Source organism: Lampetra planeri, chromosome 1, assembly GCF_965212315.1.
Source record: "Lampetra planeri chromosome 1, kcLamPlan1.2.h2, whole genome shotgun sequence".
Lineage (NCBI taxonomy): Eukaryota > Metazoa > Chordata > Hyperoartia > Petromyzontiformes > Petromyzontidae > Lampetra > Lampetra planeri.
Window position 1 is genome coordinate 5,847,855 of NC_136107.1, and position 20,595 is coordinate 5,868,449.

General features: G+C 43.5%; 1 protein-coding gene across 3 annotated transcripts in view; it reads left to right on the forward strand.

Moving 5' to 3' along the window:
- Nucleotides 1–901: 901 nt before the first annotated feature.
- The window catches only part of UBE3C (ubiquitin protein ligase E3C), a 50,315-nt gene continuing 30,621 nt past the window's right edge, over nucleotides 902–20,595 (forward strand). Inside the window, exons 1-14 of one of the 3 annotated variants that reach the window (XM_078614416.1) lie at nucleotides 902–994; nucleotides 4,011–4,103; nucleotides 5,511–5,564; nucleotides 6,718–6,792; nucleotides 7,359–7,508; nucleotides 7,927–8,042; nucleotides 8,850–9,037; nucleotides 9,484–9,637; nucleotides 10,095–10,426; nucleotides 11,658–11,815; nucleotides 12,478–12,665; nucleotides 13,338–13,424; nucleotides 14,150–14,307; nucleotides 15,408–15,688. In XM_078614416.1, coding sequence (XP_078470542.1) covers nucleotides 4,038–4,103; nucleotides 5,511–5,564; nucleotides 6,718–6,792; nucleotides 7,359–7,508; nucleotides 7,927–8,042; nucleotides 8,850–9,037; nucleotides 9,484–9,637; nucleotides 10,095–10,426; nucleotides 11,658–11,815; nucleotides 12,478–12,665; nucleotides 13,338–13,424; nucleotides 14,150–14,307; nucleotides 15,408–15,688 — 2,007 coding nt within the window. In that variant the 5' untranslated portion in view covers nucleotides 902–994; nucleotides 4,011–4,037. The other 2 variants (XM_078614581.1, XM_078614500.1) reach the window with 2 other exon arrangements.

The following is a 20,595-nucleotide window of genomic DNA, read 5'->3' on the forward strand; positions in this document are numbered from 1 at the left end:
CCCGATGTATGAGCGTCTTGATTAGAGAGGATTTCTGAGCTGGGTGATGATGCGATTTCGCATTCAGATAGGCATCAGTGTGCGTTTGCTTTCTGTAAACGCTGTGTGTTATTTTACCATTTAGGCCATGCCCAAGTAAAATATCCAGGAACGGGAGTGTGTTATTCACCTCCATTTTCTAAATCATCTCAATGCACAAAACCCGGCCATTCAAGTCACCATGGAAATGGAGGTGAAAGCCACATACATATCTATCAGGCGGTGGGCTCATGGAATTGTTTAAGCACACGTCCCTTGATAGCACAAGTCTTGAAAGCCGAAGAGGCCAACAGGTAAAACAAATATATAATTTAGGGTGCCTATAAATAATTGATCATATATAGAGACTTATCCCAACCATAGGAATGTGGAATTTTTATAATCCTCGCTTGAGTATGGACGATATTACTATGTACAAGAACGTTGAGCCATAATCAACCAATCAGCATTCACGCACGTGCTAATCGAGCTCGTCACCCGAGGAGTTCGTGTCACGTGGGCCGAGCGGGGAATCCGCTGCGTCACGTGACGGAGTGGGGGTAACGTACGATTATAATTACTTACGGGACAAGCGTAGATAAAATGTATATCACTGATGTTTTTTTAAAATATATATTAGTAATTTGGTTACAAAAGTTAACGGCTAAAAAAAAATGTATCTTGCCCATTGTGTGCAAAGTTTAACTTCCGGGGCAACAACGCTCCGGTTGAGACGTGTAGCTGAAACGACGCTTGGTTCTACTTCCGGAGCGTCGTGTAGGGGGCGGGGTCAGACGTCACGCGCACGTCCGGGATGTTGCGACCCTCCCCCCTTTCCCGGTGGTCGATGGGGTTGGAGGAGGGGGGGGTCACTTCCGGTTAGGTCGGATTCACTTCCGGTGCTCGGGCTTGCTGAGCTTAGAGGCTCTGGGCGCGCGCCGTGGTGGCGGCGTGGACCTCGGGGCCCCATAGGCGGGTGAGGCCACGGGGGCCACATGGGGCCACATGGGATGTTTGTGGTGGTGATGGTGTTGACGGGGGACCTCGGGGAAGAAGGGTGTGGCGAGAGTGGCCGTGACGCAGATCGATCCCCGGGATGAGTGGACTTGGGGTCAAGGGAATGGGAGCTCTTGATGGATGGGCGCAATGATCCAGCATCTGGTTTTGGGTGGTTGTTTCGTTGGGACGAGGCTCTTGAGTTTTAGAGATTAGAGGCCTGCTTTACGGGTTGAATATTATGGGTTTAGTGGTTGTACAGTTGGGATCAGTGTTAGGGGATCTGGGATTTGGGTTCAGGGGTGTATGAGAATTTGGGAAATTGAGATAACGGATTTTAAATGTATTATTTACATGACTTTGGGATCAGTGTATGGAATTGGGAATACTACTTTATATATATGAAATGAGAAAAGAAGGTACAGTATAGCCTTCAGTAAATTCACTGAAGGCTGTGAATCACTGCTGGATGAAGGCCTCTTCAGGCCTTGTTCATTCTCCGTTTGACCGCCGAACGCCACCGCGATGGTCACTGCTAGTTGACGAATGGGTCTGGGGTGGGGGGGGGGACGTGGACCTCGGTTCAGATGTCACTCCACCAGCAGTGTTCAGGAATTGAACTCTGGTTCATAGCCCAGTGCGTGAACAACTCCACTATCAGACTTGGATCAAGGAGAAGGGTCTAGCACAAGGAGGTATGGTCTGGAATGAGAGTGGAATTGGATAAAATACATATCTCAGAATAGTTTTTGGGGTTAATCCAGAATCTGCCGTGCATTCATGAATCTTGGTTTTGAGATCTGAGATTTGCAATGTCGAATGGATGGTCTTTGATCAGAGAATCGCATACAGTACCTCATTGTACATCATGCCGAGTAAAAGACAAGCGGCTGACACTTTCAGCTTCATATTTTGTTCTATGTCACTGTATACCTTGTTATTTTGATACCTTGCATTAACACATTTTGCGCTTGGTATTAAATAAAATTGAGTTACTCTGCTAACGCATGGGAGGGTGCTTATTTCCATTGGCGGTCCTAACCCATGTGAAAATTACACATTCCCATGCAGGGCCTTTGTCTCTCAATATGAATCAATCATCTTAAGTTTAGTTTCTTTCACTGCTAGTTTCTTTCATTGCTGGATGAAAGGCCTTTTCTCATCATTGCCATCCTCAGTCCTGCGATGCCTCCTTCCATCACCTGTGCATGAACTGATATCATTGCTCCATCTCCACGGTGGTCATCCTTTCAGACGCCTTCTCTGCCACCATTAACTCACCTGTCTGTTCATCAGCCATGCCTCCTAACGATGGTTGGCTACGTATGGTGCGAAATAAGTTCAACATGTCGCGCCCTAGCCCATTTAACCTTAACAAGCAACACTCGTATTTTTTATTTTATTTATGTAGCCTTGTTACTGTCTCCGTGTATTTCCTAGCTTGCATCACTCCACACTTAAATATTTTAGTTAATGTTTCCGATCTTAATGTCAATATCAGGGAATATGCACGTATTGAAAGATTTAGAGTATTCTTGAGTGATATTTTAGTTTGTATTTGGTCCGTTAATGAACTTGTTCAGTTATACATGGCTTTCTTTTCTCATATTTATTGTCCACTTTATCCATCTTGCTCTATTAATGTTGGTAATATATTATAGATCGTAACTGAAAATAACTTTTGTTTTCGTGTATAATTTTCCAGCAATTTACACTTATTCACAATTTTATTGTATTGCTAATTGATGACCAAAATATATTTTTGTACATTGTATTTAACATGTAGTTGAATTAAATACAATGTTAATGTCTGAACATGAAACATAAATCATTTGTCATCAACATTACGATTTATAATAACACGCTTTCATGAAGAATATATTATGAAGTGACAAGTTTAACTCAAGACAAAAGGACCATTTAGAGCTTCAGCACTTCTCGAAACCTGTCTCATACAACATGCTGTTGACTTCCAAAAGTGGTATTTAATTAGTGCTGAAGCTCAAAATTTTCCTTTTGTCTTAAGTTTAACTGTTGATTCGAGTTCTTAACCACAGTACCACTTTGTCAGATAATTGATACCTTGTCCATTATGCATCATGGTGAATTACATAATATTTTGTACATGACACCTTACACATACACATCTTCCTAGACGATTGTGTGACATCTTACACATGACAGTTACATATCTTGCATATCTTAATACATTTATTTGTGTGACAATAACTAAGAATGTAATGATGTATTGATTAAAATAATTTGTGTCTGCTCATGATCAGGGGTCGGCAACCCGCAGCTCCGGAGCCGCATGTAGTTGCTTTCCCCTTGCGGCTCTTTGGTTTCCCCCTTGCGAGCACCTGTTTTTTCAATTCTCTGAAACCTAATTTAATAAGCAATTTATAAAATATTACAGGGAATGGGTCATGATGGAATGTCTTGGTGACAACAAAATGTACGGTTAAATTGTATTGTTAAAGAATAACTAAGTGGGGCGGGGGGGGGGAAACTAAATAGACCTTATTTAATCACTTATTTTCTATATTTAAGTCAGAAAGTGTTTGTAATCTGCTGTATATCTGCTGTGTTTGTGTACAAGTTGCTCTGTGTGTGATGCGGCTCTAAAACTATTTTGGTCAAAGGCAAAAACAAGAAAATGGCTCTTTGAAAGGTTGCCGACCCCTGCTCATGATACATGCATCGGATTATACTGTAAGAATTGGGTATTTACAATTCGTATACAGTATGTACAAATGTTGCCTTTACATTAATGGAACAAAATATTGTTACAGGTAAAACAAAAAGTGAGAGACATGCTACAAATGAGATAATAAAGGATTATTCTTGTACTGAAAAAAATTACACTAATTTTTACATCTATCGAATCAGAGTGTGATGGTTGTGAATCGGTACATGCCTGTTCATAAATATATCTGCGTGTATGAAGTGAAGTCGTGGATTCGTTTGAATGCATTTGAATTGCTCTGCTCTTGCAGCACAGAGGGACCCAGAAGACAAGCGCAATGTTCAGCTTTGAGGGAGACTTCCGCACCAAGCCCACGGTGTCCCTTGGTGGGGCGAGCCGGCGGGTACGTGTGGCACCTGTGCAGGAATATGCTTTGTGTGCCTTGTGGTCAGAGACAGAAATTAAGAACAGTACACGAGTCTCATTTTACAAGTGGAATGCAGTCGCACACACTGGGAATGCAGATCATTATTTGGAGGGTTGGTGGATTATGTTGAGAACACGTCTTATTTGTCTGTGTGGGTGGTCGAACACCAGTGGGTTTGTGAGTTTTCTTCTCCAAAAAAACTATAAAATAAGCATTGGCAAAACATACCAGGGAGGATCCTGAAAATGAGCCTTGGCACATGATGAGACTTTCCGAGTTGCATAAATGAATCGGTATCAAAAACTTTTAGAATTCAATACCACACTGTGTTGTTACCTTGCAGAGATAAGCAGAGGCATATCTAAAAGATTCCTTGATGGCTATCATGGTGCTAATTTTCCTGTCAATGCAATGAGATTCTACTGCTGAGATGCTGTTTTCTAAACTGGGGGCTGGATGTTTTACAGATTGCTGATCATAATTGTGTTTGACCAATAGACCAGCACTTCTGATGGCTGGGTTATGTCTCACGGTGCCAAATTTGGTCATGTCACTGCTGAAAATCTGCATAGTTATTTGATCGTGTCACTGCTGAGGTTAGGTGCTTTTCACACCTAGGTGACAGAAACAATGAGTTGGTACTGCTGAGTTCCTTGTTTCTAGCTCATAATGGCTGTTTCGGAGCAATGAACTGGCACGACTTAGAGCTTGGGCCCTATTATTAAACTAGATTGTAATGAATCATGAATTGAAGGTATCAGTTCAATCATTGATGACATAAAAAATCCGTCAGAAAAAAAAATGATACCTAATTGTACATAAAGTTGCACTTAGGGCTAATATACAAATATTTCTAATCACATGCGGAAAAAACCCTTTGGACAAAACACAAATCTGTAATAATTTTCCATCACAATGCCTGATGAAGTGACTTGAGATTTGGTTTCTGGTGTCTCCTTGTAAGGATCGTTTATAACTTGATGTGATGCTGTGCTAACTGATCGATTGCTTCGGGGCAAGGGTTGGTGGATCATGCAGATATGTGATACTGGCTGGACTGCGAGGTGGCCAGTAAATAATAGCAGGCACAGTTAATGTATTGTGAACCAGTCTGTATATCTTTTGCGTGTTATCCCTTCATATTCTCGGATTTTCTCTGGTTATTTCGGTTTACTTTTATGCAAAATAACTCCATAAAGAATGTGTCCAAACGTCCCATTGCAGGATCTTCTGAAAGTCTTGAGACTGACTGAGGCTTTCCTGGATAAAACATAACATTAATATTCCTTCGCCTTATAACTTAATTATCACAGATGGAATGGTATTAGTGATAGGATTAAGATAAGCTTAAGCGATAATTAAGTCTAATGGTTGTGCTGGCAGGAGGAGAAATCATCGTTGCTGAATCGAACACTGGAGGAGCGGAGGAAGAGAGAGGTTTGAGGATTTTTCTTCGGTTGTCATCATGCACAAATGTCTCACACAAGCACAACCTACAGCTGATGAGACTTTATCCACATCAGCTGAAACAAATGTATGTATTCAGACCATGTTTATCATAAATATATTATATTAATTACATTACTTATTTGCTTCATCTTAAGTTGGGTTAAGAACACGGTGAATGAATGAGGTGATCTGGGGGCATTTTATGGAAAAAAGATTTAAATATTACAAAACGAGCCCACCTTCAGAAGAATGTGTTTCATTTGTCTTTTTAAAGATGCTAGCCTAGTGATGTATAAAGTGTCGAAATGTTTATTTAAATAATTTGCGACCTTTTGCCAATACTGAGTATTTGTCATTCAACAACTAAATCGTGCTTAAGTTCATTGACATTCAATATTACATTTATGGAATGTTTCAGAAATGATGCAGCCTCAGATACCCAGTTTTATGCATAAATTTAAGTCAGTATCTTGCTGCTAAAACAAGTATGGGGTCATCCGAATAATACTCAATTGTCCTGAAACAGTGGAGGAAAATCCATCTTATGACGGGTACAAGTCTATGACAAAGACAGTGGATTTCCTGCAAAGTGGTACAAATATTATTCATCCCAAAGCGATGATTTTCCAAGTTTACCCCAACTAAGGTTTTAAGTAAAAAAAATCTCAGTATTTTGATTGTGCGTCTGACACGTTACCAAAATGCCACCTTGTTGGATAATGCAAATAAATATATTTTTTGAACTGCACATACACCAACCATGAACTAGTTTATATTTATTATTAGAATATTGTAAATATAACCTAATGACCAATAAAATACATTACCATATTGTATAGATTTTGACTTAAAACTTTCGTGACTGTAGGAATTCATATTCACTTAGAAAAATTAAGTGAATAAAAAAATAAGATTATTTTTTATTCACTTTATTTTCATTTTTATTATTTTATTATTATATTTTCTATCTATGTGACTTTACTGAAATAACCATAGGATACATATTGTATAGCTTAAATAGAGTTCTGGATGCATTTGTAAGGAGATAATATTTTTTTAGACTAATATAATCCGGTACATATAAATGAGTGGTTTCTAACGGTCTTGTTTACGTTGGGCTGACCATGACTTTGCATTACAGGAGGAACGCAGGCGACAGAAGAACGCTGTTGTCATACAGTCCTTTGTGCGTGGATGCTTGGAACGTGGCAAGCAGGTAGGCTGCTCATTCCCCAATTCTCTTATATGCGTGAAATTGCTTTTTGGGATGACAGAGAAGGGTTACGAGTTAAAGAGTTTTGCAATATCGTTCTATGAAGGAGACGACAAAGCTCTTTTTTTATAAGCATTATTTAAGTCAGTTTGCATATTGAGATGAAGTTAGGTTAGTAACACGAGTGGCTTTTTAGACTAATATAATCTAATATAATCAGGTGTGAGACTTCATGTGAGTACTTGCAGGATAGACAAAGAGTGGAAAGATAACATCAAGGTGATGTAGAGGAAAATGTGGATACATTTTTTATTGGATTCCATTGTCAAGAAGTTCTGGTGTTGACTTTTCCATACCACCCCAGTTGCGTGAACAGTATTCCATTGTGGGGTTAACCAATTACTGTAGCTACCTCTGATTAGGAATTGCCCCTAGATAAATTTGGAATTTGCACAATAAAGAAACTGCAGCAGCTTTATACACTTACTTTAATATTCGCCTTTAAACAGGGATAATTTTCACGAGCGTTGTCATGCGTCTGTGCGCCTTCCTCAAATGTGCCCTTGTAGCATGAAAAGCAAAGGCTGGAGTTCGACATGTTGGTGTCGCACGCCCAGAGGGGAGGCGATGAGACCGTGTTGGGCGATGCAGCCAAGCTGGTGGCTCTCACACAGAGGCTTCTCTTCTTCTACGACCACCGCTGTGACACCACCAGACTAGTGCGGACCTGAATCCTACTTTTTACAATAATGTATCAGATGTTGATTAATATATGGATGTTTTTGTCTGATTAATGATGAATGGGATGATACTCGTTTCCAATTCAATCATGAGCCAGTGGTGAAAATTCCACATTTTTATTGTGGGACCATCTCTCCATTGGATTAGCACTATTGACTTCCCACAAAATGGTACTCGTTTTATTAATACCATAGGGTTGATGGGCTGCGTGTATCCCCAACTGAGAATTCAACTTCTAATTGTAAACGATATAATTCTATATTTGTCATTGTAAGCTTTTATACAGAACCTTATCTTCACCTGGTCCTAAAATGTGTTAGCAGACGACACTTGCTTCTGTGGTGTGTAATCCAAATTTAATTGTCCGTGTATGTGTGGGGCTGACTTTTCTCACAGGTGTGGCTCTGCCAGACCCTTTTGAGACAACAGGTGCTCTACCTGCAGCCTCTTGCTGAGGGACGGGGGCAGCAGTGCCTCTTCCAACTACAGCGACTGCTGAGGCTCTGTTGCAAGTAAGGATGCACATAGGGGTCATCATGCTTGTTTAATTGCATGGGGAGATTCACTTGAACATAATACTGATGCATTAGACGCAATGGCGTAATAATGACTGTGAAACACTGAAACCAGCACCACTGAGATTTCATGTCTAATTAGATTTCAGTGGAGCGGTGGTAGAGTGGTTATCAATCTGTGTTATGACTACAGCATTCTGACCTTGATTTCAAGCCATTGATATTATCAGTGGTAAGTGAAATCAGACCTGCTTCTGGGTCCCACCTTTGCCAACCCAGGTGGGCTATCAAGTTGAAGCTTAAGTCAAATGATTCCCATGACCCACATTGTGTGGCAAGGCCTTCAGCTAGAGATTAATTGACAAAAGGGTGAAAATATGATTAAATCAAGTTTTTAATGTATTGAGTTGATGGTCTCATTCCATTCACCAACAACGGCACAATAAAATACATTTTTGAATAACAGCATTCCCTCGTTATTCGTGAGGGATACGTTCCAGAGATGTTCGTGAATAGCATATTCCACAGTTATTGATATTGGTCTACGAATATCATACACGCAACATCTGCAGAGACTTCTACAGCTTCGAGAAGTTATACTCTTTGGTTATTTCGGTAAAGTCACGTAGATAGCCAACATCGCAGACAGCACGTTCGTGAAAAACGAGGGAATTTTGTATATTTTTCACTCCAATTCGTAAATTTTTACCTCACTGACAAAGTTTTGCTATTGTCAAATCAAATGAGTTGTTTCCGGCAATGTCTTGCTGTTGCTGAAGTGTTTGCTGTCCCCTATTTTTACAGCCTGCTCATGCACAGCCCAGATGAGAGTCTAGGTCTCTCAGTACCTCTGCGCATGCTGGAGGTGTTCACATCTCCCAACACCTACGTAGCCCTCCACAAGATCCTGCCAACCTCTTTGTTCTCTGGCCCAATGACAGAAGGCCCAGACCTCGTGGTGGAGCATATTATGTTTTACCTCATCCAGAAGGGTACGTTTTCATCTCAACTAATGATCCAATTATACCTTGTTTTCACCGCACGTTAAATGTGACTACCACCCTGTGGGAAGTAAACAATACTCGTCCTATGGAGAAAATGGCCCTCCTCATAGGAATGTGGATTTTCAATAATTGGGTCAAGGCTGCTAATGGAGTTGTGCACTGCTTTGTACTTGCCATGGGTGACCCAGCAACCTTGGTTTAAGTCCTGGCCATGGCTACGATTTAATTACAAATTGTACCTGCACATGTCCAGGTCAACTGTGCATTAAAATAGCATCTGGTAAAGTCTACACATCAATGCTTGGGTGACAGAAGTTGCTGGATATGTGTCCAATCTTGGTTTTAGTATATTCTCACGAAGGATACAGGGTACTTTTTGCACCCTACGGTGTGTAAAGCTAAGGAAGGAAAGTTTATTTGTTTGTCTTGTGAAGGCTACTTCAAGTCACAGCACCACCTGCTGACGCGGCGTCTACCACCTAGTGTGGAACACCCAGCACCCCCAACCCTGCCGCTGGCCACCACCCTCCTGCACAACCTTGTCACTCCCCTCTCCCTGCCGTACATGTCTCAAGGCCTCTTGGCTCGGTGAGAGACCTCTCCCACCCCCCTCCCTGCTTCCTCCGTGGTAGTGCTGCAATTAGGATGCTTGCTTATAGATGAGTATGTGTGAGTGTGTCGGTGTGTGCATGTGTTCTTATTTGAGTCATTTGGATGTTTCCAGACCTGTATAGCTGGATGGTTTGAAGAGGGCTGAACCATCCATCCCTGCTGAATGCCCAGCCCCACGACTAAATGTTCAAAGTCAAGTCAAAAATATATCGGTGCACCAATTAAAATCAGTGATGTTTTTTCTTCTAAGTTCAGCAAACACCCATAGCCATTTTAAACCGTGCTAATTCTCGTAAAGTGGTAATCATGAGTTTCCGGCCATGTTTAAATTTTCTAATGCTCATGTTTTATGCTTGCAAATCTGTGCTGTACACAAACATGGATACACATGCACACACTGCACTCTGATTCACGCCTCCTCGCCCCTACACAGGCGCCATGTGCTACGGCTGTTTGTACGAGACGTATTGTCTCTACCGTACGCCGAGCAGGTGTACGGTTTCTTACTTCCGGCGCTCGCCGACGCTCGCTCCAAGTTCCCCTTCATGCCGCTGCTGGAGTCCCTGCAGGCTGAGCCGGGCCTTCCCGCTTTCAGTGGAGTTCACCCTTCGGCGGATGGACCCCAAGCCACCAATGCTACACAGATGGAGAGGCCTTGCAGGCGGGGCTGTGCCACGGAGCCCTCGTCAGAGGAGACAGTGTTGTCTGTGGCAGGCTCTCCTTGGCTGCTGCATGCTGTGCTGACCTTGGGGCAGATGCACTTGGGTGAGCGTTGAGCTCCGGCCGCATGGGGTGATGATTAGTGGGTGATAAGGGAAGTGTCGATGCAATATGTAATGTCTTGTATTCTGTAGGAGTGACTTAATGCAAAAAAAATGTAGGATAGATGCACGTGTTATACAGGGTTGTCCATTACTAAACAAACATCAGTGAGTTTGGCCAATACATACATACGTACACACTTGGTAGTATGGAGATTTTATCAAATGGGTATCTTTGCTTTAAACCTCCACCTATCTCCCATGGCATTGGCGACAACACCAATGCGTCAGGTCTTTCCCAACATCTTGTGTGCACATACATTTGTGTCCCTTTACCTCTGCATGTATTTATGTATATACTAGCTTACATACCCGGTGTTGCCCGGGCCAAAACATATATCAAAACTACTCTCAAAAATCTAACAGCAGTGCGAACTGACTGTGGTGGTACCTGCTATGAATACAGCAGTGCATACCGACTGGTGGCACCTGATATCACTACAGTAGTACATGCTGACTCTATAGCAGTATTTATCAACTCTATAGCACAAAGTACTCGCCTGACAGAGTGGCGTGGTAAGGCCTAGTCCCGTGCAGAGCCTCCGGCCTCGCCTAGATTGTCCAGCCGGCCGAGGTGGCACCTTGGCTGGCTGGGGCTGGGCTGCTACCCCTGACCCCTCCCCCCCGGCCACGATCTCCCCGGCCACTCTGCAGTAATATCTACGGCCTATAGTGGTAGCATCTAGCAACTGTATATATTAGTAACTGCACGCATCGGGGTGGGGGGGACATCACACAGTTAAGATTTAAGCTCAGCGTTTAGTGTATTTTTAAAGCATTTTGAACGTGAAAGAAAATGTCCCCCTCACTCCCACCGAAGGCGTGCGACTTGGCATGGGCCGTCCCCCCCCACCAAAGGCGCGTGAGTTGGTATGGTCGTGTACGAGTCATAAATAAATAAAGAGCTAGCGCAAAAAAATCGCACTAAATCGCTAATTAAATGTATTAAGAGTTGATGGATGTGAAAAAGGAATAGCGCTTGCTCACGGCGGGGCTTACGGCGTGGTACCTTGATATTTTTATTTAACGTAAACCCCACTATTGGATAGCCAAATCCTTCGCAAGTGCGCGAACACACACACAAAGACACAAACAGACAATTTTTTACGTTTATAGGTAAGAAGAAAATATAGATGTTTGTCTCTACATGCGTGCTTGCTCTTGATGGGATGCAGGGGGCCTCTCGGAGGTTGGAATGCTGCTCTACCTGCGCGTGCTGCAGGGATTACTGCCCTGTTTACCAGCGTTTGTATCAATCGGTCGCAGCCCGGCCGAGGGGAGTGACTCGGAGGAGGAGCAAGATGATAACAGAGATGGCATGGCTGTCACACAGGTAAGAAGCTGTATACAGCGAGTGTTGTTTGCGAGTAGCTCTTAACACCAACTCCTCGCAAGGTAGTGTGGCGAGTACCACACCCAGCTGGCTTTCTCTCTCCAATGCCAATGTTTATACACTACACCACACTCATTTGTCCGGTAAATTACATTCTACGGAATGCATAAAAATTGTACGAATATAATTCTCCGCTGTCTTTGCAGATAATGAATAAAGCACAGAAGGCATCTGTTTCATAACTGAAATAAAACAACATTTAAAGCTGACAAGCTGCAAATGAGATCCAAAGGAGTCAAAACCAATCCAGAGTTTGACTTAGTTGATATATCGCAAGAGGAGAATTTTGGCCTGGAAATAAACCTTCAACTTTCTTGCTCTATTGTACGAAGGTGGCGGAAAGGGACAGGCATGTGGAGAAGGGAGAGGGAGTATAGGGAGAATGAGGAGCGAGGGGCTGAGATCACGGGCAACTGACCATTGGGACAGGCGGCTCCGCTTACTGTGCCTGGTTGTTTCAACGCTCGCCTAAGAAGGGCTGGGCTCAAATGTTAAGCGGTGGTGTAAATGCAGCGTCTCAGAATCAGAATCTTTATTTAAGCTTTAAAAATTCTATCCGCTATGAAGTTCTTTTTCACAGATGTCTGTCTCCGTGCTGCCAGGGTGAGGGGCAGGTGTCGCTGTACATGGTACGGGAGGAGTGCCTACGAATGCTGGACGGGAGGCCACAGACGACCGCTCTGCTGGGTGCCGTGTGGCGTGACTCGGCCAGCGAGGAGGTGCTCACCATCATGGCCTCGCTGTGCCATGCCCTCATGGTGCAGCAGCGCGTCGTCGTGCCCAAGACAAGGTGTGGCGCTGGCTTTTCCATGCGAAAATACTCGTAGACACTGCGATTCATGCATAATACACACACACCGATCTATGTGTGATTATACACACACTCTAAGCATAGGTAATATATCCACATGCACCCTGATCCATGTGGAAAACGTGTACTAATCTTAGCATAATACACATACTGTGTCTTATCCTACACTAGCACAAATATGCACACATTGTACGATTCATGGATAATACAAGCACACTGTTCGACACATGATACACACTTTTTGGTCTATGCACTTACTGTGTTCACTTGTACAATAGCATCCACACATACACACCATGCTTGAGCATTGGATAATACACAGTATGTGTCTGGTTCATGCAAAGTAGAGTTAAAGTCAAGTTGTCTGGCTGCTGTAATGGTCATTGGGATAGCGCTCACCTCCATTGGTGACATTGAGTCACGGGGTGAAATTCCATTTTTTCATGGTGATAGCCAGTCTCTTCATAAGATGAATTCTGTTGATTTCTCATGTAATAATACAGATTTTTATCCACCCTAAAGGCATACAAGGCTGAATTGATCATTGGCCTGGATTTTAAATTGGACCATTCATTTGTAAGTTATTTTTTTTTATCCTGGAACAAGCATCTTGTGCTCATTATAAAAATATACTGGTGCTGTCGCTTGCAGACTTCTCTACAGCCTGGCCTTCAACGCTAGGTTCCTGCGCCACCTCTGGAGCCTCATCACAACCATGTCAACCACTATGATCACAGGGTGAGCAATGCTGTGTCAGGCAGAGATGGGCAAATTGCATTCAAATTACACTTTACTTAAATAATCGTAATTACCAAATCCCAGTGACCCGGGTGGGAAGTGTTTTCTGAACCTGGCCTAGGCATGTTGTTAGTCTGCTCGGCTGTAGATTAAAACCTGGTGTCGTGCTTGAACTTCAGCATTGACGAGACAAAGCATATGGTATAGCACAGTTTAGGGTTATAGCATGTAGCATTGTATGTATTTATGTTTAACTTCTTTCACACCTTATGTAGCCAACCGTGCAAATTTGAAGTGCGGAGCATTCATGTTCCCATACCCGTAAGGTTAGTTTTGCATATTTAACTTTAACCTACTTCAAAGAATTGTGCATTGTTCTATGTGATGTTATAGATAATTGTTAATGTCACAGGCTCTTTGTTAAAATCAAGACATGCCACAGATTATTTGTGACTCAACTGATGTGATAAACTCCGAGGGATTTCAAGTCAATGCATAAGATTAGTGATGTTGCTGCATCTTTGTCACAGGGGTTTTTGGAAGTCACTAGACATCATGCCTCTTAGGAGATGCCATACAACAAGTTGTGGCGTAATGCATCAGGTCGCATGATGCAGATGCCTCGGTGCGATTGGCTGTCATCACCTTTTATCGCCATCACAGCTAGGGAACAGATCCCAATATGTGAGGTGCATGATGGTCGCGGGGTGTTCTTGTTGTTGCAGGTCGCAGGTGAGCCTGCTGCAGATGATCTCACGGGGCTCGCCGCTGCAACCACTCGACTCGGCTCGGATCGTCCCTGTCTGCTACCTCTTTTGCTCCCTCTTCGGACATTTCCTCGTCTCTGTGCATGACAGCGAGTTCTTCGGAGACCGCCCGCCCAGTGAGAGCCCGGGGAGCACGAGTGTGGGAGAGCGAATATTCATCACTGAAGTGGAGAAATTCCTGCACGAATCCCACAATATTTGATTCCTCCCGAATCCACCCTGGATGAATAGGGCAGGGTTAGTGATAGTTCATTTGCGTGATGCATGTATTAAATTATCAATTTATTTGAACAGGATTTTAACACATATTCTGCTACAGAAGGTGTGTGCAATAGAATGGATTTCTATTGCAAAGCTGGCTTAGCAAAGTTTTGTTTATACTTAGCTAAGTATTGCTGATACCAGCTTGCCACAATGGCAAATCAGGATGATTCTAGGCAGACAGTATCACCATTGAAATACATTGCCAGTACATTGAATTGGACTCATTAAACCTTTATTCCAATCTGGCATTCTGGTAAGAAGGATGGTGCTCTGCGGATACTGGCCTAGTGGAGGTCAGTCTGAGCAAGGTCCTTAACCATGCCCTTGTGTAGCTGGGATGCACAGAGCTGCAAAGTGTATAGCCAAGGTTATACAAAAAGGGAAGTCATCAGAGGTGGTGTGGAAGTTTGTTTGGCTCCCTTAATTGGAATGAAGATGACTTTCAGGACAGCCATACTTTATAATCACTCACTTTTGATTGGCTCTGGTTTGTATACATGATTTATGTAAATATGAATTCACTTATCCAACTCATTGAGTGTCAAACCTTTTCTGGAGACAATTACTTTGGGATGTTTGGTCACTTTAATAAATTAGAATTTTGTAGTTCTGGAGGAAACTGGAATCCGCCAGAGAAAACCAAAGCATTCGAGGGGTCTCACTGAAATCTGTATACAAATCGATAAAGAAAATATTTGCTTTACTGCTATCTCCTGGCCACCTCGCAAAACAAGCCTACCACACATCATATTTTCAGACAATTTCTCGTTCAGGTAATAACCAGGCCTAACTTAGCTTACAAGGTCTGACTTTGGAATCATTCAGAGTGATTTTGTAAGAGGCACATATGCATGCACGAGACAGAATTTACAAATATATGAACGAATCAACATCTCCGTGTGTTTTATTTGGGGTAGCAACAAAGGTTTTCATGTGGATGCTGTGTCTCGAGGCCCAGGTGGTGGGGTCGACAGAAGCGGCGGTGGCGCTGATGGAGTTAGCGATGGTGCTGGAAGCGCGTCTGGTGTGGGCATGCCCTTCTCGCTCGACGAACTGGTGGCCATGTCTGCATGCCTACGTGACGCATGCCTTGGCATGATCCACCTGGCGTACCCCGAGAGCCGGCCCGAGCTGCGTGAGAGCTACGCCGTGGCGCTGCAGAGTGTGGGCAGCAGCATGCCCGCCGAGCATCGGCTGCAAGAGCAACGGCAGCGCTACACGCAGCTCTTCAAGGCAAGTGCTGTGTAATGCTCTTAAGGCATCTAATGAGATGGCTAAGGACACTTTAGAGCACAGAAAAAAACGGGTAGACTGAATATGTTGACTTAATGTTGGAGACAGCCTTTTAAAATGTAGTGCCTGTCTATAAAAAATGTAAATACAAGTGGATTGAAATCATGTCGATGCAAAAAAAAATATATCGCCTGGTTGCACTGATTCCAACGGAATTCTTATGTAGGAACATGATCTTTGTTACAAGTCTGTGTAGGAAGATTACATCATGAGTAATTGAAGGTTTTTTTTGTGAATATTTTAAAACAATTGTGTAAAGACAATTCTAAGGTGTAACTAACAAAAGCTTGGTGCTTGGAATGTCTGACTAAATTGCAATACATTAATACGAGAAGATACTGCACTATTTTGTATTTTATAGTTCTTAAAAAAAACGTGCTTTTGCTGTTTTCTGAAAAATCACGTGACTCATGGTGTGTGAATGTTGATTTGTGGGTAGATGACATTTGCATTTGGACATTTGAAACTGCAATGCTGTGCCATGGAAGGTTGACTCATGTCAATTGTCTGCGTTCTTTCACCCCTGATATATTTAATCGAACAAGCTGGTCGCGATTCTGAAACAGTGGTCCTGGTCTAAAGGCAGGTTATTGCTGTAGTTGCCATTGACTAAAACAGTGAAAGCAATCTCCAGCACTTGCGTCCCCTTTGTCGGCTCTGTTGTTAACTGACCTCTTTACGATCTCGCCTTAATTTGACTAAGTGTGTGTAATTGTCTTTACGATGGGCCACCCTGTATGGGCATGGCAGCCTCCAGCAAGGGGTGGGGGACTTCATTGCAGGCACCAGTGGGAATCTACAGAAGCACCCAGTTCATCTACTTACTACAAGGTCTTGAGCAAGGGCAGGAATAGTACAGCAAAACAACTCAGAACTCTTAGCTTTTGTTATGGTTCTGAGCTTTTCAGTATGATCTGTATACGCTTTGGCTGATCATTGGCCAATTACATTTTTTTGGAGTTATACTTCAATAAACAATACAATTACTGTCATGAAAAAAAAATCGAAATTAAAAGTTTTGGTAATATTGTAGTGAGTTCAACTGAGTCGCAGACATACTCTTTGGAGGCAACACATTTATTAACACCAACAAAAAGGGGTAACTGCCCCTTAATCAGATAACAACCTCTGGTGGTGACCACCAGGCTAACTACACTAATTACACCGTAACTACAACGGACCGGACCACTGCTTGGGTCCAGGTCCACATGTGGGAGAGCCTGTAGGACGTAGAACGTAGAACGTAGGTATCTTCAGGATGAACAACAGCAGCCGGTCCCTCTCGGGGACCCGGCTTATATCCTCTGTGGCGTGGCTGGCCCCGCCTTTCGCCACGACCACCTTCTAGATTCCTCAAGCAGGATCTCGACCCTGACACGTGACCACCCTGGGGGCCCTGTGTAGACCTTACAGGTCACGTGTCCTTCGGGGTCAACCAGAGTGCCATGGCCCTTAGTAACCCCATGGCCGGCACTCTCACACCCTAACCTGTAGGGGTTTGCACTGCACGCAGAGCGTGGTGCCATCCAGCACTGCCAGTCAGCGCTCACCGAGCCCCTCTAGGGCCAGTACTGCACCCACATATACGTGGTGCCCGCGATATCAATACATCGCAAGCCGTGCCTCTCTGGGGCCGGCATTACAGTGACATCCGCGATGTCACTAGAATATCATCACGCACTGGGAGTACACAGGATGACCAGTACCTGTCACTCTAATCTGATTCCAATCTGTAACTTTACATCACTGCATATGGTTACGCATATACAGTACACAAGGACAGAAAAACAGTATGCTAACCCTTTGATTGTGCTGTTCAATAAGTGTTATGCTAATCACGAAAGTAACTGTCATGCAAGGAACATTACTTTTAGTAGTAGAGCGGATGGGAAAGTGCTCCCCCTACCGTGTGGACCACAGATCACTTGAGGGGATTTCAGTGGTAGTTCTGTGGTATCCACGTCCTTGAGCTGTTATCTTAACACGAAGGGTTGCAAAGCTCCGTGAGAGCTCCAAATGGATTATTTGTCACGATGTCAATAGTTTCATAGGGATCGCATTGGGGGAAAGTACCTAATGCACTGTTGAGATCAAGAAAGCTGAAAATAGTCCAAACACAGGAGAATGTGTTTGGTGCATACCAATGTGTGTATGTAAACAGTTTCTGACATTACTTTATGTGCATGTACATGTGTACTCATCTTCTTGGTTCTTTCGGTAAAGTCACGTAGAAGGGAAGTAATAAAAAAAACATAATAAAATCAAATAATTCTCACGACGTTTCGGCTACAACGCAAGCAGCCGTCTTCAGGTGAAGAATGAGACACTGCCAAGCTAGGAGCTTATATATAAGCTGAGTTGGAGGTGGAAGAAGAAGAGAGCCTTAACAAAAGAATGTGCATATCAAGAGGAATTTAGCATATTCATGGGAAATGCGTAGGAGGTGGGCGGGGGGGTTTCAAAGCCATATTATGCCCATGCATTATGCAGGATCAACAGCACCAAAGGGGAGGGGGGGGGGTAGCATTAACAAAGGGAGGGCATGTTAATAGTATGTAGAAGCAATGAAACATGTGAATGGGAAAACGGTGGCAGGAGATCCGCAGCAGAGCAAATAATGCATTCCCTGTGGAGAACACAAGATACACAGTTAATGCCAGTGAGTGGACTGCGGTTTGAAAGTCACCATAAACGTGAACAACAATCAGTTAAGATCCGAAGTGGTTTATTACGTCCTTCCAATGATTGCTGAGCCAGAATCTATCTTCTCGGTTGAAATTGTCTCTGTGTTTGTATATGTGGATCGCCTCATGAACGAATCTCTCATGGTAGCCAGATGGCTTGCAGAGAACCTCTGTCTTGGAGAAGTCAATGTCATGTGAACCCACTGAATTGTAACAGTGATCTGCCACGGCTGAGGTGTTTGTCCTACCGTGTTTCAGGTCAGCTTTATGTTCACGGATGCGGTCCGAGACATGTAGTTTGGTTTCTCCAATGTAACTGCTACCACAGAGGCAACTTAGTTTGTAGACGCCAGGGTGGGAATCCGGTTTTAGGTAGGCATCCGTATGGGTGGCTTTCCTGTAGACAGAATGGCTCATTGAACCATCAGGTCTCCTTTTAATTAGGACATCCAAAAAGGGTAGCTTGCCATCTTTTTCGACTTCCATGGTGAATCTGATGGCTGGGTGTATGGAATTGATGTGGTCGAGAAATTGGTCTAGAGCAGGCCGGCCATGTGGCCAGATGACAAAAGTGTCATCTACGTACCTCTTCCATAAGGTCGGGTGTAGAGTGGCAGTCTGGATGGCGTCAGTCTCAAATTTCTCCATGAAAATGTTGGCTACAACCGGAGATAGGGGGGAGCCCATTGGGGTGCCCTCAGTTTGCTTGTAGAAGGTTCCATTCCAGGTGAAGTATGTATTGGTTAAGCAGTGTCTCACCAGGGGGGGTACCCCAGCATTCAGTCCTTGATGAACCAAGTCTTCAATGATTGCGATGGTGTCAGGCACAGGAACCTTGGTGAACAAGGAAACCACATCAAAACTGACAAGCAGGTCGTCTGGGGACAGGGAAATCCCCTCAGCCGTGGCAGATCACTATTACAATTCAGTGGGTTCACATGACATTGACTTCTCCAAGACAGAGGTTCTCTGCAAGCCATCTGGCTACCATGAGAGAATCGTTCATGAGGCGATCCACATATACAAACACAGAGACAATTTCAACCGAGAAGATGGATTCTGGCTCAGCAATCATTGGAAGGACGTAATAAACCACTTCGGATCTTAACTGATTGTTGTTCACGTTTATGGTGACTTTCAGACCGCAGTCCACTCACTGGCATTAACTGTGTATCTTGTGTTCTCCACAGGGAATGCATTATTTGCTCTGCTGCGGATCTCCTGCCACCGTTTTCCCATTCACATGTTTCATTGCTTCTACATACTATTAACATGCCCTCCCTTTGTTAATGCTACCCCCCCCCCCTCCCCTTTGGTGCTGTTGATCCTGCATAATGCATGGGCATAATATGACTTTGAAACCCCCCCGCCCACCTCCTACGCATTTCCCATGAATATGCTAAATTCCTCTTGATATGCACATTCTTTTGTTAAGGCTCTCTTCTTCTTCCACCTCCAACTCAGCTTATATATAAGCTCCTAGCTTGGCAGTGTCTCATTCTTCACCTGAAGACGGCTGCTTGCGTTGTAGCCGAAACGTCGTGAGAATTATTTGATTTTATTATGTTTATTTTTATTATTTTATTATTTCCCTTCTACGTGACTTTACCGAAAGAACCAAGAAGATGAATCCCTGCAGTCACGAAAGCTTTAAATCGATATTTACATGTGTACTGTTCTGTGGGGAACAGTGGCGCAGTGGATAGCATGCTGCACTACGAAACCAGCGAGCCGAGTTTTATTCTTGCTCATGGCCAATAAAAGTGTCGATTATTTGAACTTGTCCTGGGCCTCCCCTTGGTTGATTCAGCCTCAAATTAATAGCCAGGGCGATGTGTAAAAATCAGAACTGGGGAGACACAAAGTGGCTGGTCATTGTGGTGGCCACCCACCCCTTACTGTGCCATGCCGGCCTGCATAGGTGATCGCTTACAGCACTTGACCCAACAGTTTGGTTAGGCTATATGGGACATAATTGTTCTGTGACTTGCTCGCGAGTGTTCACCACAGCACATGTTATTTATCAAAGCGCACCTATAATGGCACAAACCCTGCAGTGAAGTTATCGCTATTTAGTCATGCTGTCATTTCGTGCTTGAATAGGCATTGCACCTATGGGCTATAAGACCAAATGTAAAATAATATCCTTTGTGTTTAGGATGC